This window comes from Panulirus ornatus, chromosome 15 (assembly GCF_036320965.1).
Source record: "Panulirus ornatus isolate Po-2019 chromosome 15, ASM3632096v1, whole genome shotgun sequence".
NCBI classification, from domain to species: Eukaryota; Metazoa; Arthropoda; class Malacostraca; order Decapoda; family Palinuridae; genus Panulirus; species Panulirus ornatus.
The window spans coordinates 23,758,184-23,785,982 of NC_092238.1; the positions used below are offsets into that span (position 1 = coordinate 23,758,184).

Consider the following 27,799-nt stretch of genomic DNA (forward strand, 5'->3'; position numbering starts at 1 on the left):
TACTCTCTCACCCCAACTCTCATTTGCCCTCTTTTTCACCTTTTGCACCTTTCTCTTGACCTCCTGTCTCTTTCTTTTATACATCTCCCGCTCAATTGCATTTTTTCCCTGCAAAAATCGTCCAAATGCCTCTTTCTTCTCTTTCACTAATAATCTTACTTCTCCACCCCACCACTCACTACCCTTTCTAATCAACCCACCTCCCATTCTTCTCATGCCACAAGCATCTTTTGCGCAATCCATCGCTGATTCCCTAAATACATCCCATTCCTCCCCCACTCCCCTTACTTCCATTGTTCTCACCTTTTTCCATTCTGTACTCAGTCTCTCCTGGTACTTCCTCACACAAGTCTCCTTCCCAAGCTCACTTACTCTCACCACCCTCTTCACCCCAACATTCACTCTTCTTTTCTGAAAACCCATACAAATCTTCACCATAGCCTCCAAAAGATAATGATCAAACATCCCTCCAGTTGCACCTCTCAGCACATTAACATCCAAAAGTCTCTCTTTCGCGCGCCTGTCAATTAACATGTAATCCAATAACGCTCTCTGGCCATCTCTCCTACTTACATACGTATACTTACGTGCTCTCTCTCTCTCTCTCTCTCTCTCTCTCTCTCTCTCTCTCTCTCTCTATATATATATATATATATATATATATATATATATATATATATATATATACACACATGAATAATATGTATGTGTAATCACCTATTTTCATTGTACAGGGAGGGAGTTTTCCATGCGTGGTGTCCATCTCTTGAACATTTCCTACTTCCATACAGTCTGTTGATGTACCTTGTCTGTATTAACCACATCCTAAGTTACTCTGTTTCAATCGTTCATCTCTTATATACTCTAAAATGATCTCTGTCTCTTGTATTTATGTGTTAACTTTATGGTATGTCATGTTTCCTCTATCCCTACACCTGATTGTAGGTGTATATGAATAAAATGGTATTTTAAATAGAAACTAATATAATATTTCTTTTTTCGTGTCCCGTCCTCGTTACCTGAATTATATATGTACAGTGTATGTGTATTTTGCGATAGTAACTCGTACAAGTCTTTGGTGTTAAAGGAAGACATTATCAAAATGACGCAATTGATTGAGTGACGTCATGGTGTGTGTGTGTGTGTGTGTGTGTGTGTCTGAGGAAGCAACCAGCCAGGAGCGAGTAATGTTAGTGACCACCACACAGCCACACCACCACCACCACCACGCTACCACCACACCACTACCACACTTCCTCTCATGACAGCGACCACGTTAGCAGTGAGGAGGAGAGTCAGGAGGCAGAGTTGATGTTGTTGAGGTGTTGGTGTTGTGAGGAGGAAGCAGCCGGACACACTAGTGGAGTAGAGTGGAGCCTCACACACACACACACATTTCCTGATTCCGAAAAAAAGTAAATTGAAAAATGGTTTGATGTGTTTCACTCAATTGTTCTTTACATAATTGTTTAGAAGAGTAAGTCAGGTTTGGTCTGGTAAGAATAAATCAAAGGAATCGTGTAATGTCATGAACTCAATACAGGTAAGAAACAGATGGAATTTATGTAGTAATGAGAGACGGTAAATTGATTGTATGGGTAGATTATCGTGTGTAAATATTGCTTGATAATCTACTTATCTCTATCTACACTTACATATACTTTTATAATGACTCAGATTATATACCCGAGCCCGGCAGATTTGTGTTATTATTATCTATATTGACATATATTACTTATAGAACATTGTTTGATGTTTATTTGGCTGATTAAATTTATTTTCATCTTCAATATGTCGTGAGGCTGTCATCTTTTGGGTCTATAAACCATGGATTCCAAGGTAATAAAACAAGAGTAACTGCAATACACCTTTACCCTTGTGGGAGATGGAAACCACAAGTGAAATTATGGTTGTGTTCAGCCTGAGTTATGGCCCAGTTATCACACGTCACTTTGGTTCATCATGGAAATGAAGAATATTTTAGGAATCCTTTCTTACAGGAAATAGGATTTTAGATCTAGCACTTGTAATTCCATCAAGTTAAGGTTTTTGTAAATAAGCAGGGCTCTGAAGTACAAGGAAATTGTTTGGTAAAACTCTTTGGATAAGACTGGGACAGTATAAGTGATATATGCATAAAATCTTCATTAGAATAATGCAAACGGTAAACAAACGAGGGATGCCTGTGGTGTATTGATATCTTTCTCTAATGTCTGTGTGACATTAGAAAACTGACCATTCTGGGGATAACTGACCAAAAAGATTCACCTGCTGCTTGGTTGGGTTATGAAGAGCTTTATTCAGTTTGTATATTGATATACAAAGCAACTTATGTTGTAATGGAAGAAGGAAACTTTGGATATGTATTTATTCCATCTTTTGCAAATGTGTTTGGTGAGTTCGGCTGTCTCCATATATTTGGGGCTCAGAATAACGCTTATTAAACCTTTCCTGCTCATGTTTATGCTCTTATTAGTCTTTAGATATCTACACTTTATGTTTTACTTTGCCGACCAAATGAAAGATCATGACAAGAGATGAATGGAGTACTGTACATTCTTTCCTCGGAATACATCATGAAATCTACAACACGAATGCAGTCTTTAAATATTGAAAGTGCATATTATTTGATATTATCATTTTACATTATTATTTCATATTGTTTGACCCCACCTTTTCCCTATCCTTCATGACCCATCACTAACAGATTCATTAATATTTAGTGATGGTTTTGAAGGGTAGTAAAAGAAAATCCCACACTTTCGTATCATTCTTTATAGCAGCAACAAAAATTCCAAGAGAGAGAGACTAAGATATCAAACCTATATGATTGGCTTTTCTGAACTAGACTTTCATCATTTTCTGTATGTATTCTTATATTTTTTATTTATTTCCATCCTAGTAATGTGATACCCTACTTCCCACTGTGTAGTATTAAATGCTACACAATCCAACTTAACATAAAACTGCTACTATAAAGATGATAAGTGACCAGATCTCCCACACATAAAGATGATAAGTGACCAGATCTCCCACACACAGTATTATAGGTATATTTCAGCAAACTTACCACAATTCTCTTGGATTTAAATGTATTTCATTTTTTACGGTTACTGTGATTCTTTTTGGTTTAATAAGGACAACATTATCATTATTTTCTTCTTCAATCTAGTACCTGGTATATCCTTTGATCTCCTATCTTCCCTTTTTCAGTGATTGTAGTATCGAGGTTATTTTATTAGTGTAGCCCCATATTGCTATTACCATTAAGTATTTTCTGACTTTCCTTTTACATGCTAGAGTAGTGTTTATAGAATTCATTAATGGGTGCAAAGCATGATATACAGCTTCATATTTTATGGATTGAATTTTTGAGAGATGGTTTTATATCAAGGAAATTTCTGGGTTAATTGAAATGAGAATAGTTAATACATTTGGAAAATATCAGTGGAACCTTTGAAAACCTCATCTAACCTGTCTAGCAGTCAAAATTTACCTTATTCATTATTCTAATCAAAATACCTGTCACACCAATGTTTGATCACCTTTGAAATGGTGTGAGATGTCAACAAACTGATTACTTGGCAAGTATCTGTTTTGAGGAACTTGCCACCCGAATGGGAACCATATTTCCTTGCTCGTGGAAGTATCACAACCTTCAGAAAGAGGTTCTCATAATGAAAGGGTAAGAGAGAGATGTGGCCATAAGATGTAGTTGAGAAAGCTGAAGAGGGTGTGCTGTTATTGTTTGGACATATATTGGGAATGAATGTGGAGAGGTTGACAAATAGGATATATGTGTCAGAAGTGGAGTGGAAAAGGAGAAGGTGGAGATCAAACTGGAAATGAGATGATGGAGTGAAAAATATTTTGAGTGAATGGGGCTTAAACTTGCAAGGGGATGAGATACATACATGGAATAGAGTGAGTTGGAGGGAGTGATGTGGTATACAGGAGGGGACTGAACCTGGGTATATGAAGCAGTCGGTGGAAACCACAGAAGGTTCTGGTTATGGATAGGAGGCTGTGGTTTTGGTGCATTACTCATAACAGAAAATGTGTTTGACAGAATGAGGCCATTTGTTTGTTTGTTTCTGGCACTATGTTGTTAACATGGGAAAGGCAAACAGGTCATGAAAAAAAAGTTTTTGTATGTGATAGCCTTACCATTGCTCCAGTCACTTTGATGACCAGATTAGTAGAGGTGAACAAGTATTGCATTAAATAGTAAAAGCAGTGTTAGGTGTGGTCAAAATTCTGATGCAATGTATGTCCGTCTCAAAGATCTTGGGCAACAAATTGACAAGCAGTGTTAAGGTTATCACATACAATAACTTATTAATGATCAAAAATATTGTTTAGTTGACACTTATCAAACATACTTGGGATATTACTAAGAACAAGAATATTGGTTTATATAACTGGGTTAACTGTATAAGTGAAAATTTTTGGATATGTTTCCTTGAACAAAGATTAGACTGAGTTTGAGAGAGGTGAGGTTGTTGAGGGTGACCTGTGCCCTAGTCCCTTTGCCTGTTTCTTACTTCATTCATCAGCCCCACCCAGTAGCAGCTGATATATTATGGTTCGATATATCTGCATTCAGTTGTGACAATGCAATTGTACAAAGCGCATGACACTGTATTTTCCATTTCCTTGTGGTTTTACCCACATCTTATGTACACTTAGTTCTTGTGTACTTTTTGCTTATACTGTGCCTGCCAATGAGGTAGATGCAAAGGGGCTGCAGCACAACCATCAAGGATAGATACGAAATAAGACCATGCAAACTGTATTCAACGCCAATTAGAACTTAATTGGTTCCCCCTTCTCTTTATACAATCCTTTAAATGATCAAGAATCTCCAGGTGTCTTTCCTCAACCTTATTACCTATCTCTCCTCTCTTCTCATCATGGTTATATCTACACATTTTCAGACACCCCAATCTGAGCCTTCGAGGATGATGAACACTCCCCGCTTGACTCCTGTTTCCTCTTTTAGAAATTGAAGTACAAGAATGGAAGGGTTTCCAGCCTCCTGTTCCTGCCCCCTTTAGTCACTTTCTGCAACACGCAGGGAATATATATATATATATATATATATATATATATATATATATATATATATATATATATATATATATATATATATATATAATTTTTTTTTTGCTTTTTCGCTGTCTCCCGCGTTTGCGAGGTAGCGCAAGGAAACAGACGAAAGAAATGGCCCTACCCATACACATGTATATACATACACGTCCACACACGCAAATATACATACCTACACAGCTTTCCATGGTTTACCCCAGACGCTTCACATGCCCCGATTCAATCCACTGACAGCACGTCAACCCCGGTATACCACATCGATCCCATTCACTTTATTCCTTGCCCTCCTTTCACCCTCCTACATGTTCAGGCCCCGATCACACAAAATCTTTTTCACTCCATCTTTCCACCTCCAATTTGGTCTCCCACTTCTCCTCGTTCCATCCACCTCCGACACATATATCCTCTTGGTCAATCTTTCCTCACTCATTCTCTCCATGTGCCCAAACCATTTCAAAACACCCTCTTCTGCTCTCTCAACCACGCTCTTTTTATTTCCACACATCTCTCTTACCCTTACGTTACTTACTCGATCAAACCACCTCACACCACACATTGTCCTTAAACATCTCATTTCCAGCACATCCATCCTCCTGCGCACAACTCTATCCATAGCCCACGCCTCGCAACCATACAACATTGTTGGAACCACTATTCCTTCAAACATACCCATTTTTGCTTTCCGAGATAATGTTCTCGACTTCCACACATTCTTCAAGGTTCCCAGAATTTTCGCCCCCTCCCCCACCCTATGATCCACTTCTGCTTCCATGGTTCCATTCGCTGCCAGATCCACTCCCAGATATCTAAAACACTTTACTTCCTCCAGTTTTTCTCCATTGAAACTTACCTCCCAATTGACTTGACCCTCAACCCTACTGTACCTAATAACCTTGCTCTTATTCACATTTAACTTTCTTCTTTCACACACTTTACCAAAGTTTTTTATCGAGGATGTAAGGCATGTGTACGTGTAGGAAGAGAGGAAAGTGATTGGTTCTCAGTGAATGTAGGTTTGCGGCAGGGGTGTGTGATGTCTCCATGGTTGTTTAATTTGTTTATGGATGGGGTTGTTAGGGAGGTGAATGCAAGAGTTTTGGAAAGAGGGGCAAGTATGAAGTCTGTTGGGGATGAGAGAGCTTGGGAAGTGAGTCAGTTGTTGTTCGCTGATGATACAGCGCTGGTGGCTGATTCATGTGAGAAACTGCAGAAGCTGGTGACTGAGTTTGGTAAAGTGTGTGAAAGAAGAAAGTTAAGAGTAAATGTGAATAAGAGCAAGGTTATTAGGTACAGTAGGGTTGAGGGTCAAGTCAATTGGGAGGTGAGTTTGAATGGAGAAAAACTGGAGGAAGTGAAGTGTTTTAGATATCTGGGAGTGGATCTGGCAGCGGATGGAAACATGGAAGCGGAAGTGGATCATAGGGTGGGGGAGGGGGCGAAAATTCTGGGAGCCTTGAAGAATGTGTGGAAGTCGAGAACATTATCTCGGAAAGCAAAAATGGGTATGTTTGAAGGAATAGTGGTTCCAACAATGTTGTATGGTTGCGAGGCGTGGACTATGGATAGAGTTGTGCGCAGGAGGATGGATGTGCTGGAAATGAGATGCTTGAGGACAATGTGTGGTGTGAGGTGGTTTGATCGAGTAAGTAACGTAAGGGTAAGAGAGATGTGTGGAAATAAAAAGAGCGTGGTTGAGAGAGCAGAAGAGGGTGTTTTGAAATGGTTTGGTCACATGGAGAGAATGAGTGAGGAAAGATTGACCAAGAGGATATATGTGTCGGAGGTGGAGGGAACGAGGAGAAGAGGGAGACCAAATTGGAGGTGGAAAGATGGAGTGAAAAAGATTTTGTGTGATCGGGGCCTGAGCATGCAGGAGGGTGAAAGGAGGGCAAGGAATAGAGTGAATTGGAGCGATGTGGTATACCGGGTTGACGTGCTGTCAGTGGATTGAATCAAGGCATGTGAAGCGTCTGGGGTAAACCATGGAAAGCTGTGTAGGTATGTATATTTGCATGTGTGGACGTATGTATATACATGTGTATGGGGGTGGGTTGGGCCATTTCTTTCGTCTGTTTCCTTGCGCTACCTCGCAAACGCGGGAGACAGCAAAAAAAAAAAAATATATGAATGAGAGTTGGGGTGAGAGAGTATCATTAAATTTTAGGGAGAATAAAAAGATGTTCTGGAAGGAGGTAAATAAAGTGCGTAAGACAAGGGAGCAAATGGGAACTTCAGTGAAGGGCGCAAATGGGGAGGTGATAACAAGTAGTGGTGATGTGAGAAGGAGATGGAGTGAGTATTTTGAAGGTTTGTTGAATGTGTTTGATGATAGAGTGGCATATATAGGGTGTTTTGGTCGAGGTGGTGTGCAAAGTGAGAGGGTTAGGGAAAATGATTTGGTAAACAGAGAAGAGGTAGTGAAAGCTTTGCGGAAGATGAAAGCCGGCAAGGCAGCAGGTTTGGATGGTATTGCAGTGGAATTTATTAAAAAAGGGGGTGACTGTATTGTTGACTGGTTGGTAAGGTTATTTAATGTATGTATGACTCATGGTGAGGTGCCTGAGGATTGGCGGAATGCGTGCATAGTGCCATTGTACAAAGGCAAAGGGGATAAGAGTGAGTGCTCAAATTACAGAGGTATAAGTTTGTTGAGTATTCCTGGTAAATTATATGGGAGGGTATTGATTGAGAGGGTGAAGGCATGTACAGAGCATCAGATTGGGGAAGAGCAGTGTGGTTTCAGAAGTGGTAGAGGATGTGTGGATCAGGTGTTTGCTTTGAAGAATGTATGTGAGAAATACTTAGAAAAGCAAATGGATTTGTATGTAGCATTTATGGATCTGGAGAAGGCATACGATAGAGTTGATAGAGATGCTCTGTGGAAGGTATTAAGAATATATGGTGTGGGAGGCAAATTGATAGAAGTAGTGAAAAGTTTTTATCGAGGATGTAAGGCATGTGTACGTGTAGGAAGAGAGGAAAGTGATTGGTTCTCAGTGAATGTAGGTCTGCGGCAGGGGTGTGTGATGTCTCCATGGTTGTTTAATTTGTTTATGGATGGGATTGTTAGGGAGGTAAATGCAAGAGTTTTGGAAAGAGGGGCAAGTATGAAGTCTGTTGGGGATGAGAGAGCTTGGGAAGTGAGTCAGTTGTTGTTCGCTGATGATACAGCGCTGGTGGCTGATTCATGTGAGAAACTGCAGAAGCTGGTGACTGAGTTTGGTAAAGTGTGTGGAAGAAGAAAGTTAAGAGTAAATGTGAATAAGAGCAAGGTTATTAGGTACAGTAGGGTTGAGGGTCAAGTCAATTGGGAGGTGAGTTTGAATGGAGAAAAACTGGAGGAAGTGAAGTGTTTTAGATATCTGGGAGTGGATCTGGCAGCGGGTGGAACCATGGAAGCGGAAGTGAATCATAGGGTGGGGGAGGGGGCAAAAGTTCTGGAAGCCTTGAAGAATGTGTGGAAGTCGAGAACATTATCTCGGAAAGCAAAAATGGGTATGTTTGATGGCCAGAGAGCGTTATTGGATTACGTGTTAATTGACAGGCGTGCGAAAGAGAGACTTTTGGATGTTAATGTGCTGAGAGGTGCAACTGGAGGGATGTCTGATCATTATCTTGTGGAGGCTACGGTGAAGATTTGTATGGGTTTTCAGAAAAGAAGAGTGAATGTTGGAGTGAAGAGGGTGGTGAGAGTAAGTGAGCTTGAGAAGGAGACCTGTGTGAGGAAGTACCAGGAGAGACTGAGTACAGAATGGAAAAAGGTGAGAACAATGGAAGTAAGGGGAGTGGGGGAGGAATGGGATGTATTTAGGGAATCAGTGATGGATTGCGCAAAAGATGCTTGTGGCATGAGAAGAGTGGGAGGTGGGTTGATTAGAAAGGGTAGTGAGTGGTGGGATGAAGAAGTAAGAGTATTAGTGAAAGAGAAGAGAGAGGCATTTGGACGATTTTTGCAGGGAAAAAATGCAATTGAGTGGGAGATGTATAAAAGAAAGAGACAGGGGGTCAAGAGAAAGGTGCAAGAGGTGAAAAAAAGGGCAAATGAGAGTTGGGGTGAGAGAGTATCATTAAATTTTAGGGAGAATAAAAAGATGTTCTGGAAGGAGGTAAATAAAGTGCGTAAGACAAGGGAGCAAATGGGAACTTCGGTGAAGGGCGCAAGTGGGGAGGTGATAACAAGTAGTGGTGATGTGAGAAGGAGATGGAGTGAGTATTTTGAAGGTTTGTTGAATGTGTTTTATGATAGAGTGGCAGATATAGGGTGTTTTGGTCGAGGTGGTGTGCAAAGTGAGAGGGTTAGGGAAAATGATTTGGTAAACAGAGAAGAGGTAGTGAAAGCTTTGCGGAAGATGAAAGCCGGCAAGGCAGCAGGTTTGGATGGTATTGCAGTGGAATTTATTAAAAAAGGGGGGTGACTGTATTGTTGACTGGTTGGTAAGGTTATTTAATGTATGTATGACTCATGGTGAGGTGCCTGAGGATTGGCGGAATGCGTGCATAGTGCCATTGTACAAAGGCAAAGGGGATAAGAGTGAGTGCTCCAATTACAGAGGTATAAGTTTGTTGAGTATTCCTGGTAAATTATATGGGAGGGTATTGATTGAGAGGGTGAAGGCATGTACAGAGCATCAGATTGGGGAAGAGCAGTGTGGTTTCAGAAGTGGTAGAGGATGTGTGGATCAGGTGTTTGCTTTGAAGAATGTATGTGAGAAATACTTAGAAAAGCAAATGGATTTGTATGTAGCATTTATGGATCTGGAGAAGGCATATGATAGAGTTGATAGAGATGCTCTGTGGAAGGTATTAAGAATATATGGTGTGGGAGGAAAGTTGTTAGAAGCAGTGAAAAGTTTTTATCGAGGATGTAAGGCATGTGTACGTGTAGGAAGAGAGGAAAGTGATTGGTTCTCAGTGAATGTAGGTCTGCGGCAGGGGTGTGTGATGTCTCCATGGTTGTTTAATTTGTTTATGGATGGGGTTGTTAGGGAGGTAAATGCAAGAGTTTTGGAAAGAGGGGCAAGTATGAAGTCTGTTGGGGATGAGAGAGCTTGGGAAGTGAGTCAGTTGTTGTTCGCTGATGATACAGCGCTGGTGGCTGATTCATGTGAGAAACTGCAGAAGCTGGTGACTGAGTTTGGAAAAGTGTGTGGAAGAAGAAAGTTAAGAGTAAATGTGAATAAGAGCAATGTTATTAGGTACAGTAGGGTTGAGGGTCAAGTCAATTGGGAGGTGAGTTTGAATGGAGAAAAACTGGAGGAAGTGAAGTGTTTTAGATATCTGGGAGTGGATCTGGCAGCGGATGGAACCATGGAAGCGGAAGTGGATCATAGGGTGGGGGAGGGGGCGAAAATCCTGGGAGCCTTGAAGAATGTGTGGAAGTCGAGAACATTATCTCGGAAAGCAAAAATGGGTATGTTTGATGGCCAGAGAGCGTTATTGGATTACGTGTTAATTGACAGGGTGCGAAAGAGAGACTTTTGGATGTTAATGTGCTGAGAGGTGCAACTGGAGGGATGTTATCTCGGTTCTAGATCATTATCTTGCGGAGGCTACCGGTTTGAAGTCTTTTATTGGGTTTTAGAAAGAAAGAGTGAATGTTGGAGTGTAAGAGGCGGTGGTGAGAGTAAGGGAGTTTGAGAAGGAGAACTGTGTGAGGATACTTTAGTACTGAGAGATCTGAGTACAGAATAGTGAAAAAGGTAGAGAAACAATGGAACAGTGACAGGGGATTGTGGGGGAGGTATGGGATGTATTAGCGAATCAGTTGTATGGATTGCGCAAAAAGATGCTTGTGGCATGTTGAAGATGGGTGAGTGGGTTGATTAGAAGGGTAGTGAGTGGTGGGATGATGAAGTAAGAGTATTAGTGAAAGAGAAGAGAGAGGCATTTGGACGATTTTTGCAGGGAAAAAATGCAATTGAGTGGGAGATGTATAAAAGAAAGAGACAGGGGGTCAAGAGAAAGGTGCAAGAGGTGAAAAAAAGGGCAAATGAGAGTTGGGGTGAGAGAGTATCATTAAATTTTAGGGAGAATAAAAAGATGTTCTGGAAGGAGGTAAATAAAGTGCGTAAGACAAGGGAGCAAATGGGAACTTCGGTGAAGGGCGCAAGTGGGGAGGTGATAACAAGTAGTGGTGATGTGAGAAGGAGATGGAGTGAGTATTTTGAAGGTTTGTTGAATGTGTTTTATGATAGAGTGGCAGATATAGGGTGTTTTGGTCGAGGTGGTGTGCAAAGTGAGAGGGTTAGGGAAAATGATTTGGTAAACAGAGAAGAGGTAGTGAAAGCTTTGCGGAAGATGAAAGCCGGCAAGGCAGCAGGTTTGGATGGTATTGCAGTGGAATTTATTAAAAAAGGGGGTGACTGTATTGTTGACTGGTTGGTAAGGTTATTTAATGTATGTATGACTCATGGTGAGGTGCCTGAGGATTGGCGGAATGCGTGCATAGTGCCATTGTACAAAGGCAAAGGGGATAAGAGTGAGTGCTCCAATTACAGAGGTATAAGTTTGTTGAGTATTCCTGGTAAATTATATGGGAGGGTATTGATTGAGAGGGTGAAGGCATGTACAGAGCATCAGATTGGGGAAGAGCAGTGTGGTTTCAGAAGTGGTAGAGGATGTGTGGATCAGGTGTTTGCTTTGAAGAATGTATGTGAGAAATACTTAGAAAAGCAAATGGATTTGTATGTAGCATTTATGGATCTGGAGAAGGCATATGATAGAGTTGATAGAGATGCTCTGTGGAAGGTATTAAGAATATATGGTGTGGGAGGAAAGTTGTTAGAAGCAGTGAAAAGTTTTTATCGAGGATGTAAGGCATGTGTACGTGTAGGAAGAGAGGAAAGTGATTGGTTCTCAGTGAATGTAGGTCTGCGGCAGGGGTGTGTGATGTCTCCATGGTTGTTTAATTTGTTTATGGATGGGGTTGTTAGGGAGGTAAATGCAAGAGTTTTGGAAAGAGGGGCAAGTATGAAGTCTGTTGGGGATGAGAGAGCTTGGGAAGTGAGTCAGTTGTTGTTCGCTGATGATACAGCGCTGGTGGCTGATTCATGTGAGAAACTGCAGAAGCTGGTGACTGAGTTTGGAAAAGTGTGTGGAAGAAGAAAGTTAAGAGTAAATGTGAATAAGAGCAATGTTATTAGGTACAGTAGGGTTGAGGGTCAAGTCAATTGGGAGGTGAGTTTGAATGGAGAAAAACTGGAGGAAGTGAAGTGTTTTAGATATCTGGGAGTGGATCTGGCAGCGGATGGAACCATGGAAGCGGAAGTGGATCATAGGGTGGGGGAGGGGGCGAAAATCCTGGGGGCCTTGAAGAATGTGTGGAAGTCGAGAACATTATCTCGGAAAGCAAAAATGGGTATGTTTGAAGGAATAGTGGTTCCAACAATGTTGTATGGTTGCGAGGTGTGGTCTATGGATAGAGTTGTGCGCAGGAGGATGGATGTGCTGGAAATGAGATGTTTGAGGACAATGTGTGGTGTGAGGTGGTTTGATCGAGTGAGTAACGTAAGGGTAAGAGAGATGTGTGGAAATAAAAAGAGCGTGGTTGAGAGAGCAGAAGAGGGTGTTTTGAAGTGGTTTGGGCACATGGAGAGAATGAGTGAGGAAAGATTGACCAAGAGGATATATGTGTCGGAGGTGGAGGGAACAAGGAGAAGAGGGAGACCAAATTGGAGGTGGAAAGATGGAGTGAAAAAGATTTTGTGTGATCGGGGCCTGAGCATGCAGGAGGGTGAAAGGAGGGCAAGGAATAGAGTGAATTGGAGCGATGTGGTATACCGGGGTTGACGTGCTGTCAGTGGATTGAAGCAGGGCATGTGAAGCGTCTGGGGTAAACCATGGAAAGCTGTGTAGGTATGTATATTTGCGTGTGTGGACGTATGTATATACATGTGTATGGGGGGGGGGGGTTGGGCCATTTTTTTCGTCTGTTTCCTTGCGCTACCTCGCAAACGCGGGAGACAGCGACAAAGTATAATAAAAAAATAATATTGAAGGAATAGTGGTTCCAACAATGTTATATGGTTGTGAGGCATGGGCTATGGATAGAGTTGTGCAGAGGAGGGTGGATGTGCTGGAAATGAGATGTTTGAGGACAATATGTGGTGTGAGGTGGTTTGATGGAGTAAGTAATAATGGGGTAAGAGAGATGTGTGGTAATAAAGAGAGTGGTTTAGAGAGCAGAAGAGGGTGTTTTGAAATGGTTTGGTTACATGGAGAGAATGAGTGAGGAAAGATTGACCAAGAGGATACATGTGTCAGGGATGGAGGGAACAAGGAGGAGTGGGAGACCAAATTGGAGGTGAAAAGATGGAGTGAAAAAGATTTTGAGTGATCGGGGCCTGAACATGCAGGGGGGTGAAAAACGTGCAAGGAATAGAGTGAATTGGAACGATATGGTATACCGGGGTCGATGTGCTGTCAATGGATTGAACCAGGGCATGTGAAATGTCTGGGGTAAACCATGGAAAGTTCTGTGGGGCCTGGATGTGGAAAGGGAGCTGTGGTTTCGATGCATTATTACATGACAACTAGAGACTGAGTGTGAACCAATGGGGCCTTTGTTGTCTTTTCCTAGTGCCACCTCGCACACATGAGAGGGGAGGGGGTTGTTATTTCATGTGTGGTGAGGTGGCGATGGGAATGAATAAAGGCAGACTATGAATTATGTACATGTGTATATGTCTCTGTATGTATATATGTGTATACGTTGAGATGTATAGGTATGTATATTTGCGTGTGTGGACGTGTATGTATATACATGTGTATGTGGGTGGGTTGGGCCATTCTTTCGTCTGTTTCCTTGCGCTACCTCGCTAATGCGGGAGACAGCGACAAAGCAAAATAAGAATAATAAAAAAAGAAATAGAAAAAGAGTGTGGTTGAAAACGTGCAAGGAATAGAGTGAATTGGAACGATATGGTATACCGGGGTCGATGTGCTGTCAATGGATTGAACCAGGGCATGTGAAATGTCTGGGGTAAACCATGGAAAGTTCTGTGGGGCCTGGATGTGAAAGGGAGCTGTGGTTTCGATGCATTATTACATGACAACTAGAGACTGAGTGTGAACCAATGGGGCCTTTGTTGTCTTTTCCTAGTGCCACCTCGCACACATGAGAGGGGAGGGGGTTGTTATTTCATGTGTGGTGAGGTGGCGATGGGAATGAATAAAGGCAGACTATGAATTATGTACATGTGTATATGTCTCTGTATGTATATATGTGTATACGTTGAGATGTATAGGTATGTATATTTGCGTGTGTGGACGTGTATGTATATACATGTGTATGTGGGTGGGTTGGGCCATTCTTTCGTCTGTTTCCTTGCGCTACCTCGCTAATGCGGGAGACAGCGACAAAGCAAAATAAGAATAATAAAAAAAGAAATAGAAAAAGAGTGTGGTTGAGAGAGCAGAATAGGGTGTTTTGAAATGGTTTGGTCACATGGAGGGAATGAGTGAGGTGGAGGGAACGAGGAGAAGTGGGAGACCAAATTAGAATGGAAAGATGGAGTGAAAAAGATTTTGAGTGATTGGGGCCTGAACATGCAGGAGGGTGAAAGGCATGCAGGGAATAGAGTGAATTGGAATGATGTGGTATACCGGGGTCGATGTGCTGTCAATGGATTGAACCAGGGCATGTGAAGCATCTGGGGTAAACCATGGAAAGTTGTGTGGGGCCTGGATGTGGAAAGGGAGCTGTGGTTTCGGTGCATTATTACATGACAGCTAGAGACTGAGTATGAACGAATGTGGCCTTTGTTGTCTTTTCCTAGTGCTACCTCGCACACATAAGGGGGGAGGGGTTCTTATTCCATGTTTGGCGAGGTGGCGATGGGAATGAATAAAGGCAGCCTGTATGAATTATGTACATGTGTATATATGTATATGTCTGTGTGTGTATATATGTATACATTGAGATGTATAGGTATGTATATTTGTGTGTGTGGACGTGTGTTTATATACATGTGTATGTGGGTGGGTTGGGCCATTCTTTCGTTAATTTCCTTGCACTACCTCGCTAACGCGGGAGACTGCGACAAAGCACAATAAAAAAAGAAATAATATATATACACACACATACATACATACATACATACATACATACATACATACATACATACATACATACATACATACATACATACATACATACATACATACATACATACATACATACATACATACATACATACATACATACATACATACATACATACATACATACATACATACATACATACATACATACATACATACATACATACATACATACATACATACATACATACATACATACATACATACATACATACATACATACATACATACATACATACATACATACATACATACATACATACATACATACATACATACATACATACATACATACATACATACATACATACATACATACATACATACATACATACATACATACATACATACATACATACATACATACATACATACATACATACATACATACATACATACATACATACATACATACATACATACATACATACATACATACATACATACATACATACATACATACATACATACATACATACATACATACATACATACATACATACATACATACATACATACATACATACATACATACATACATACATACATACATACATACATACATACATACATACATACATACATACATACATACATACATACATACATACATACATACATACATACATACATACATACATACATACATACATACATACATACATACATACATACATACATACATACATACATACATACATACATACATACATACATACATACATACATACATACATACATACATACATACATACATACATACATACATACATACATACATACATACATACATACATACATACATACATACATACATACATACATACATACATACATACATACATACATACATACATACATACATACATACATACATACATACATACATACATACATACATACATACATACATACATACATACATACATACATACATACATACATACATACATACATACATACATACATACATACATACATACATACATACATACATACATACATACATACATACATACATACATACATACATACATACATACATACATACATACATACATACATACATACATACATACATACATACATACATACATACATACATACATACATACATACATACATACATACATACATACATACATACATACATACATACATACATACATACATACATACATACATACATACATACATACATACATACATACATACATACATACATACATACATACATACATACATACATACATACATACATACATACATACATACATACATACATACATACATACATACATACATACATACATACATACATACATACATACATACATACATACATACATACATACATACATACATACATACATACATACATACATACATACATACATACATACATACATACATACATACATACATACATACATACATACATACATACATACATACATACATACATACATACATACATACATACATACATACATACATACATACATACATACATACATACATACATACATACATACATACATACATACATACATACATACATACATACATACATACATACATACATACATACATACATACATACATACATACATACATACATACATACATACATACATACATACATACATACATACATACATACATACATACATACATACATACATACATACATACATACATACATACATACATACATACATACATACATACATACATACATACATACATACATACATACATACATACATACATACATACATACATACATACATACATACATACATACATACATACATACATACATACATACATACATACATACATACATACATACATACATACATACATACATACATACATACATACATACATACATACATACATACATACATACATACATACATACATACATACATACATACATACATACATACATACATACATACATACATACATACATACATACATACATACATACATACATACATACATACATACATACATACATACATACATACATACATACATACATACATACATACATACATACATACATACATACATACATACATACATACATACATACATACATACATACATACATACATACATACATACATACATACATACATACATACATACATACATACATACATACATACATACATACATACATACATACATACATACATACATACATACATACATACATACATACATACATACATACATACATACATACATACATACATACATACATACATACATACATACATACATACATACATACATACATACATACATACATACATACATACATACATACATACATACATACATACATACATACATACATACATACATACATACATACATACATACATACATACATACATACATACATACATACATACATACATACATACATACATACATACATACATACATACATACATACATACATACATACATACATACATACATACATACATACATACATACATACATACATACATACATACATACATACATACATACATACATACATACATACATACATACATACATACATACATACATACATACATACATACATACATACATACATACATACATACATACATACATACATACATACATACATACATACATACATACATACATACATACATACATACATGCTTACCACCACTACCAAGACAACGTGAGTTGTATAGATCACTTCGAAATTCAACAGGCCCATCTAGAAAGATACTTTTTTACTGAGTGTACATATGAATGAATATGTAGAAGGATGTTAGAGGGCAGTCTGCTGTTGTTGCTGATATAAAAGCTAGAAAATGGGAAGGGTATTGGAATGGCTCATTTAATAGAATTGAACTAGATGAAGTCTTCAGAAAAGGCTGCTTGAATGTATATATGACTGAAGGTTAAGGTGATTCTGCTTATAATGATGATGGATGCCTTTTTTACTGTTGCTGTCATTCTATGCTTTGGCTAAAGACCCTTTCCATTATAGCCAAAAAAAAAAAAAAAGAACATTAGTGAGTCTGGAAATTTTACAGTTGCTTGAATGTACTTAGCATTGTATGTGTCACTACCTGGCCTTTGGTACACTTTGCCCCTATGGCTGCCAGTAACATCAAATGTAGCCTTACCAGACCACAGCACTTTTTTCCACTTTTCATCATCCCACTGCAGATATTTCTTGGCAAATGGGAGTCCATTCATGTGCTGGAAGTCTGTCAGAATCACTTTCTGGTGAGGCATACACCTCTTGCATTTCAAGTCATCATGAAGCCAGCTACGAGTAGTACATATAGATCCATTACCATGTGGTGTAGGGTTGTCTTCCTTTAACTGTCATGCTGATATACATGGATTCTTGTCTACTTGACGTTAGATAATCTTCATTGTGCATTGGGAAGTGATACAAGGTCATCTAGGTCGTATCTCCTGGATAGAAATGTCTGCCACTACCGTCGATGAAGTGCTTTCTCCATTTTTTGCACACTTAATAGTGCCAGCCCTGTATTTTCAGCTATTTTTTTTATTACACTTCCCTGCCTTGTAGAAGGGTGAAGTAGCAGCAATATCCTCTTTAGACAAGTCCTTAAGGCCAGGCATTGCAGCACAGACCCACCAAAAAGTGCACATGGGTTAAGTAAAAAAGCAGATGTCAGGAGACAAAAAAAATATATTGCCCACCTCAAAACCTCAGGCAGACTGACTGCCACCTGTTGCTACCCCAGAAGGGCCCCCCACACCAATGTCCATGAGCTGCCCCAATATTTTTCAGCATTTCAGAGTTATGTTTTCAGGGTGATACAAATTGCGAAAAATACCGGTGTGGGTCCTATCACGCCAGTTTTTTCTGCCAGGACTGTATATGGATGGAGTGATAAGAGATAAAAGCAAAACTAGGGAAAAGGGGTGCAGATATGAAGTGTGGCAGTGAGATATAGTGGCTTGTGACAAGCCTGTTTGTGGATGATACTGTGTTGTTTGCTAATAGTGAAGAAGAGTTGCAGAAAGTTGTAAGTGTCTTTTATGATTTGTTTAAGCATAGGCAATTGCAGGTAAATGCAAGTAAAAGTAAAGTGTTGGTGTTTGAAAGGAAACAGAGTGAAAGTAAAGACTTTGTAAAACCATATATAGTGAAAGAAGAGAGTGTACTAAATTTTGCCATGGATATGGGTGGAAAAAGACTTGAAGTGAGAGAATTTAAGTATCTTGGAGCTGCCTTGGGTAAGTGTGGTGATATGGAAGGAGAGATAAGGGAGAAAGCATTGCAAGATAGAAGAATCATTGGGTTCCTTAATAGAATAAGGGTACAGGTGTAAGTATGGAAGTGAAGGGAGGATTAAGGGACAGCATAGTCCTCCCAACCCTGACCTATGCAGCCGAAACATGGACATGGCACGAGTCACAGAGGTCAAGAATCCAGGCTGTGGAAATGAACTATTTAAGAAGAGCATGTGGTGTGACTTGATGGAATGATGAAGGAAGTGAAAGGGCGTATGAGAGGTGTGGTAGAGCAGGGAATACAAAACGAGTGAATGATGAAGTGGTAGAATGGGTGAAACGTAATACTTTGAGGTGGTTTGGCCATTTGGAAAGAATGCAAGACTGAGAGTTCACTAGGAGAGTGTATGATAGTAAAGTTAAAGGGGTTTGTGTGAGTGGAAGACCACCTGTGACATAGGCAAACAGGGTGGAGGAATACTGGATGGAGAGAAATAGTGGAAGAATGTGTGGAATGGTGTATGCAAGGGAGGCATGTTAGGACAGGGATAGGTGGAGACTTTTGGTGTTGCCACTCCTTGATGAGAGTGCCCAGAGGGAACGAGTGTCAGAGATATAGATAGATAGATTAAGGATGGGTCTAATGGATTGTGAAATGAACATTTGGACACCTGATGTCTCTGTAAGGTTGGTAAGTATGAAATGTGAAATGCATTTGTTAATGATTATGGTTGCTGCTCTTTATAGGAAGTACTCTTGAAACAGAAAGAAAATAAGGTGCATTATAATTTTTTGAAGACAGACTACTCTCCAGTGTATACTTTTGTTTTATGCTCATAGAGAAATACATGTAAGGAAAGCAGAGCTGTTGATGTGTGGCAAATTCCCTTGAGCATTTGTCAAAATCCTTCATCTACTGCATCATATTTTCTAACTTAGAAATGTAAAGATAGATTGGGGTGACTGTATTGTTGACTGGTTGGTGAGGACATTCAATGTATCTATGGTTCATGGTGAAATGCCTGAGGATTGGTGGAATGCATGCATAGTGCCATTGTACAGAGGCAAAGGAGATAAAGGTGTGTTCAAGTTGCAGAGGTATAAGTTTGTTAAGTGTTCCTGGGAAATCATATGGGAGGGTATTGATTGAGAGGGTAAAGGCATGTACAGAGCATCAGATTGGGGAAGAGCAGTGTGGTTTCAGAAGTGGTAGATGTGTGGATCAGGTGTTTGCTTTGAAGAATTTATGTGAGAAATACTTAGAAAAACAGATGGATTTGTATATAGCATTTATGGTCGAAGAAGGCATATGATAGAGTTGATAGAGAAGGAAAACAGATGGATTTGTATTTAGCATTTATGGATCTGAAGAAGGCATATTATAGAGTTGATAGAGATGCTCTGTGGAAGACATTAATAATATATGGTGTGGGAGGTAAGTTGCTAGAAGCAGTGAAAAGTATTCTATCGAGGATGTAAGGCATATGTACAAGTAGGAAGAGAGGAAAGGGATTGGTTCCCAGTGTGTGGTGGTTTTCGGCAAGGGTGCGTGATGTCTCCATGGTTGTTTAATTTGTTTATGGATAGGGTTGTTAGGGAGGTGAATGCAAGAGTTTTGGAGAGGGGGGGGGGGCAAGTATGCAGTCTGTTGTGGATGAGAGGGCTTGGGAAGTGAGTCAGTCGTTATTCGCTGATGATACAGCGCTGGTGGCTGATTCAGGTGAGAAACTGTAGAAGATGACTGAGTTTGGTAAAGTGTGTGAAAGAAGAAAGCTGAGAGTAAATGTGAATAAGAGCAAGGTTATTAGCTAATAGTCCAGTAGGGTTGAGGGACAAGATCTTAAGTTTTTAAGGGAAAATTAGTCAGGCGGTTGTGAACTGTTCTAGATGAACTCAGAATTGATGACTGCACAATATGCATCACTGCAGATAACTATATTGTCAAACTAGCAGTATATGTAGTGAATTTTGTGCACTATCCCTGCCTCATGGCAAAATTTCATTGTATGTGCTTACCAAAATAGCTGAATATTCTTATGTGTACATTGAATATGGTTAGACCTTATCTCATGGCATCTGTGACCCTGTTTCTCTTATCTGAGGCAAAGAAAAGCCCTTTACTTAAAATTCCCTGTGATATATTAAGTGGAATGGAAGTGAGATTGTATTCAAAATTCATCTTTATATCATACAGGATCTTTCCACGTGTCGACTGTGTTTTGATATCATATCCAGATCCTCTACATATGGGTGCTTTGCCATACTTGGTTGGTAAATGCCAGTTGTCTTGCCCAGTGTATGCTACTGTTCCAGTTTTCAAGATGGGACAGATGTTCATGTATGATTGGTTTCAGGTGAGTACTATAGTGTGTCTATTTTAACCCTGCTTAAATTGATTGATAGTCTTCATTTACTTTACCAGATTGTAGATTGTTAATTTCACCAAGGTTTAATTACTTTCAGAGTCACCATAATTATGACCTGGTGGAACACTTCACTTTAGATGATGTGGATGCTGCCTTTGAGCTCATCACACAAGTCAAGTACAACCAGAGTATCCCCATGAGAGGTATGCATTATTCACACCGTTTTTAAATATCCTTGCTCCTTTTGCCATTTTTCCCCTTTTTTTAAAGTATATCCTTAAGTGTTCACCCAAACTAAACTTACCTTTAGGTACGATCTTCCAGTTATGCAGGGAGGAACATACAAAATATTTACTTGGCCTTTTCTTCATACATCACAATATATTTTCTTATATTGTTTTCTTTTATATCTTATCTGTAGTGCCCCAGTGCTATTATTATCAGCATTATTTTTTCAGATTACGATTATGATTATTTTTTTTCATATTTCATTACCATTTCCTGCATTAATGGCATAGTGCTAGGAACAGACAAAGAAAGGCTGCATCCTCTCACATCCATTCCCTATCTGTCATGTGTAATGCACTGAAACCATAGCTCCCTATTCACATCCAGGCTCCACGGACCTTTCCATGGTTTATTATGGCTGATTCATGTGAGAAACTGCAGAAGCTGGTGACTGAGTTTGGTAAAGTGTGTGAAAGAAGAAAGTTAAGAGTAAATGTGAATAAGAGCAAGGTTATTAGGTACAGTAGGGTTGAGGGTCAAGTCAATTGGGAGGTAAGTTTGAATGGAGAAAAACTGGAGGAAGTAAAGTGTTTTAGATATCTGGGAGTGGATCTGGCAGCGGATGGAACCATGGAAGCGGAAGTGAATCATAGGATGGGGGAGGGGGCGAAAATCCTGGGAGCCTTGAAGAATGTTTGGAAGTCGAGAACATTATCTCGGAAAGCAAAAATGGGTATGTTTGAAGGAATAGTGGTTCCAACAATGTTGTATGGTTGCGAGGTGTGGGCTATGGATAGAGTTGTGCGCAGGAGGGTGGATGTGCTGGAAATGAGATGTTTGAGGATAATGTGTGGTGTGAGGTGGTTTGATCGAGTAAGTAATGTAAGGGTAAGAGAGATGTGTGGAAATAAAAAGAGTGTGGTTGAGAGAGCAGAAGAGGGTGTTTTGAAATGGTTTGGGCACATGGAGAGAATGAGTGAGGAAAGATTGACCAAGAGGATATATGTGTCAGGGGTGGATGGAACGAGGAGAAGTGGGAGACCAAATTGGAGGTGGAAAGATGGAGTGAAAAAGATTTTGAGTGATCAGGGCCTGAACATGCAGGAGGGTGAAAGGCGGGCAAGGAATAGAGTGAATTGGATCGATGTGGTATACCGGGGTTGACGTGCTGTCAGTGGATTGAATCAGGGCATGTGAAGCGTCTGGGGTAATCCATGGAAAGTTGTGTGGGTCCTAGATTTGGAAAGGGAGCTGTGGTTTCAGGCATTGTTGCATGACAGCTAGAGCCTGAGTGTGAACGAATGGGGCCTTTGTTGTCTTTTCCTAGCGCTACCTTGCACACATGAGGGGGAGGGGGATGGTATTCCATGTGTGGCGGGATGGCGATGGGAATGAATAAAGGCAGACAGTGTGAATTGTGTGCATGGGTATATATGTATGTGTCTGTGTGTGTGTATATATGTGTCCATTGAGATGTATAGGTATGTATATGTGTATGGGGGTGGGTTGGGCCATTTCTTTCGTCTGTTTCCTTGCGCTACCTCGCAAACGCAGGAGACAGCGACAAAGCAAAATAAAAAAAAGATATAGATATTATTATTATTATTATTATTATTATTATTATTATTATTATATTATACTTAAATCTTGTTTCCCACATCAGGAAACAGAGGAAGAATGGCCCATACACTCTTATACACATCTACATATGGGAGAAAGAATACTTCCCACACATTCCTCACGTGTCATAGAAGGCGACTAAAGGGGACGGGAGCGGGGGGCCAGAAACCCTCCCCTCCTTGTATTTTAACTTTCTTGAAGGGGAAACAGAAGAAGGAGTCACGCGGGGAGTGCTCATCCTCCTCGAAGGCTCAGATTGGGGTTTCTAAATGTGTGTGGATGTAACCAAGATGAGAAAAAAGGAGAGATAGGTAGTATGTTTGAGGAAAGGATCCTGGTTGTTTTGGCCCTGAGTGAAACGAAGCTCAAAGGGTAAAGGGGAAGAGTAGTTTGGGAATGTCGTGGGAGTAAAGTCAGGGGTTAGTGAGAGGACAAGAGCAAGGGAAGGAGTAGCACTACTCCTGAAACAGGAGTTGTGGGAGTATGTGATAGAGTGTAAGAAAGTAAACTCTAGATTGATATTGGTAAAAGTGAAAGCTGATGGAGAGAGATGGGTGATTATTGGTGCATATTCACCTGGGCAAGAGAAAAAAGATCATGAGAGGCAAGTGTTTTGGTAGCAGCTGAATGAGTGTGTTAGTGGTTTTGATGCACAAGACCGGGTTATAGTGATGGGTGATTTGAATGCAAAGATGAGTAATGTGGCAGTTGAGGGAATAATTGGTATACTTGGGGTGTTCAGTGTTGTAAATGGAAATTGGAAAGAGCTTGTAGATTTATGTGCTGAAAAAGGACTGGTGATTGGGAATACCTGGTTTAAAAAGCGAGATATACGTAAGAATACGCATGTAAGTAGGAGAGATGGCCAGAGAGCGTTATTGGATTATGTTTTAATTGATAGGCGTGCAAAAGAGAGACTTTTGGATGTTAATGTGCTGAGAGGTGCAACAGGAGGGATGTCTGATCATTACCTTGTGAAGGTGAAGATTTGTAGGAGTTTTCTGAAAAGAAGAGAAAATGTTGGGGTAAAGAGAGTGGTGAGAGTAAGTGAGCTTGGGAAGGAGACTTGTGTGAGGAAGTACCAGGAGAGACTGAGTACAGAATGGAAAAAGGTGAGAACAAAGGAGTTAAGGGGAGTGGGGGAGGAATGGGATGTATTTAGGGAAGCAGTGATGGCTTGTGCAAAAGATGCTTGTTGCATGAGAAGCATGGGAGGTGGGCAGATTAGAAAGGGTTGTGAGTGGTGGGATGAAGAAGTAAGATTATTAGTGAAAAAGAAGAGAGAGGCATTTGGATGATTTTTGCAGGGAAAAAATGCAAATGAGTGGGAGATGTATAAAAGAAAGAGGCAGGAGGTCAAGAGAAAGGTGCAAGAGGTGAAAAAGAGGGCAAATGAGAGTTGGGGTGAGAGGGTATCATTAAATTTTAGGGAGAATAAAAAGATGTTTTGGAAGGAGGTAAATAAAGTGCGTAAGACAAGGGAACAAATGGGAACTTCAGTAGAGGGGGCTAATGGTGAGGTGATAACAAGTAGTGGTGATGTGAGAAGGAGATGGAGTGAGTATTTTGAAGGTTTGTTGAATGTGTTTGGTGATAGAGTAGTAGTATTAACAGTGTGGCAAACATAAGGTGTAGTTTAGATGGCCTCTGACCAGACACATGTGTCAGGTCAAGGATCATTGGTATCAAGGGTACATTCAGTAAAGTTGCCCTTAAAACTGATATGCAAGGGTTAGGTAAAAGACCAATGGTGTCAACGTTGTAATGAATGAAGTATTTTGCCTGACCTGTAAATCAAAGACGCCTGACCTAACTTTTGGCATCTACAGCATAATGAAGATGTGAATAACCTGGCCTGTGTGGGTCAAATTCAAGGCTGGTGGTGTTGAGGATGTAGTGAAGATGACCTTTGACTTTACACTTGGTATCAAGAGCGTTGACCTTGCATTTGTTGAGGATGAAGTTAGATATGTAGCGAAAATGCATCTGTCAAGCATGAAGTGAATATAAGTTTATCAAATGCATAGGGAAGATGCTTGAGGTGGTTATCTCTTTCCAAACTGAATCAGATGGTGGGCAACAGTAAAGAGAGACATAATGCATTTGCTCATACATATTGTCATTTAAAGGGTGCTGATCAAACATGGCACTCAGTTTGATATCTGAAGATAATAAGGACCAATTGGTAGATATACAGTTACTGCACAAATATACTCACAACAAGACTGATTACATGATCAGATAATCACAAAACTGCAAGAGGAGGTGAACAACTGATAGAACAGTTACAAAAAAAAAATACATAAAAGTAATAATAATGGTATTAGTAATATCTATTCATTTATTATTATACTTAATCAGTTTCCCTCGTCAATGAGGTAGTGTCAGGAAATAGACGAAGAATGGCCCATCCAATCATACACACACATATATATACATAGATACTCATACATGAACATATACATACATATACATATCAACATATACATACAAAGACATATACATATCAACATATACATACAAAGACATATACATATGTACATATTCATACTTGTTTCCCTTCATCCATTCCTGTTGCTACCCAGCCACACAGGAAATAGCATTCTCCCCCCCTTCAGCGAGGTAGTGCCAGGAAAAGACAAAAAAGGCCACGTTCGTTGACACTCAGTCTCTAGCTGTCATGTGTAATGCACTGAAACCACAGCTCCCTATCCACATACGGGCCCCACAGACCTTTCCATGGTTTACCCCTGATGCTTCACATGCCTTGGTTCAGTCCACTGATAGCATGTCGACCCCGGCAAACCACATCGTTCCAATTCACTCTATCCCTTGCATGCCTTACACCCTCCTGTATGTTCTGGCCCCAATAGCTCAAAATCTTCTTCACTACATCCTTCCACCTCCAATTTTGGTCTCCCACTTCTCCATGTTCCCTCCACCTCTGACACATACATCCTCTTTGTCAATCTTTCCTCACTCATTCTCTCAATATGTTCAAACGATTACAGCATACCCTCTTCTGCTCTTTCAACCACACTCTTTTTATTACCACACATCTCTCTTACCCTTTCATTACTTACTTGATCAAACCACCTCACACCACATATTGTCCTTGAACATTTCATTTCCAACACATCCACCCTCCTCCGTATAACCCTATCTACTGCCCATTAACCAATAACAATGTTATTGGTTGCAAGGAATTGGAGGTGGAAGGATGTAGTGAAAAAGATTTTGAGCTATTGGGGCCAGAACATACATTAACCAATAACAATGTTATTGGTTGCAAGGAATGGGCAGTAGATAGGGTTATACGGAGGAGGGTGGATGTGTTGGAAATGAAATGTTCGAGGACAATATGTGGTGTGAGGTGGTTTGATCAAGTTAGTAATGAAAGGGTAAGAGAGATGTGTGGTAATAAAAAGTGTGGTTGAAAGAGCAGAAGAGGGTATGCTGTAATCGTTTGAACATATTGAGAGAATGAGTGAGGAAAGATTGACAAAGAGGATGTATGTGTCAGAGGTGGAGGGAACATGGAGAAGTGGGAGACCAAAATTGGAGGTGGAAGGATGTAGTGAAGAAGATTTTGAGCTATTGGGGCCAGAACATACAGGAGGGTGTAAGGCATGCAAGGGATAGAGTGAATTGGAATAATGTGGTTTGCCGGGGTCGACATGCTATCAGTGGACTGAACCAAGGCATGTGAAGCATCAGGGGTAAACCATGGAAAGGTCTGTGGGGCCCGTATGTGGATAGGGAGCTGTGGTTTCAGTGCATTACACATGACAGCTAGAGACTGAGTGTCAACGAACGTGGCCTTTTTTGTCTTTTCCTGGCACTACCTCGCTGAAGGGGGGGGAGAATGCTAATTCCTGTGTGGCTGGGTAGCAACAGGAATGGATGAAGGGAAACAAGTATGAATATGTACATATGTATATGTCTTTGTATGTATATGTTGATATGTATATGTCTTTGTATGTATTTTTTTTTTTTTTTTTTTTTAGACTTTGTCGCTGTCTCCCGCGTTTGCGAGGTAGCGCAAGGAAACAGACGAAAGAAATGGCCCAACCCCCCACCCCATACACATGTACATACACACGTCCACA

General features: G+C 39.8%; 1 protein-coding gene across 2 annotated transcripts in view; it reads left to right on the forward strand.

The window, feature by feature from the left end:
* Positions 1-21,611: 21,611 nt before the first annotated feature.
* Positions 21,612-27,799, forward strand: part of Cpsf100 (cleavage and polyadenylation specificity factor subunit 2) — a 166,940-nt gene continuing 160,752 nt past the window's right edge. For both annotated transcript variants that reach the window (XM_071670573.1, XM_071670574.1), the window contains exons 1-2: positions 21,612-21,830; positions 21,940-22,045. In XM_071670573.1, coding sequence (XP_071526674.1) covers positions 21,627-21,830; positions 21,940-22,045 — 310 coding nt within the window. In that variant the 5' untranslated portion in view covers positions 21,612-21,626. The remainder of the gene's footprint in view (positions 21,831-21,939; positions 22,046-27,799) is intronic.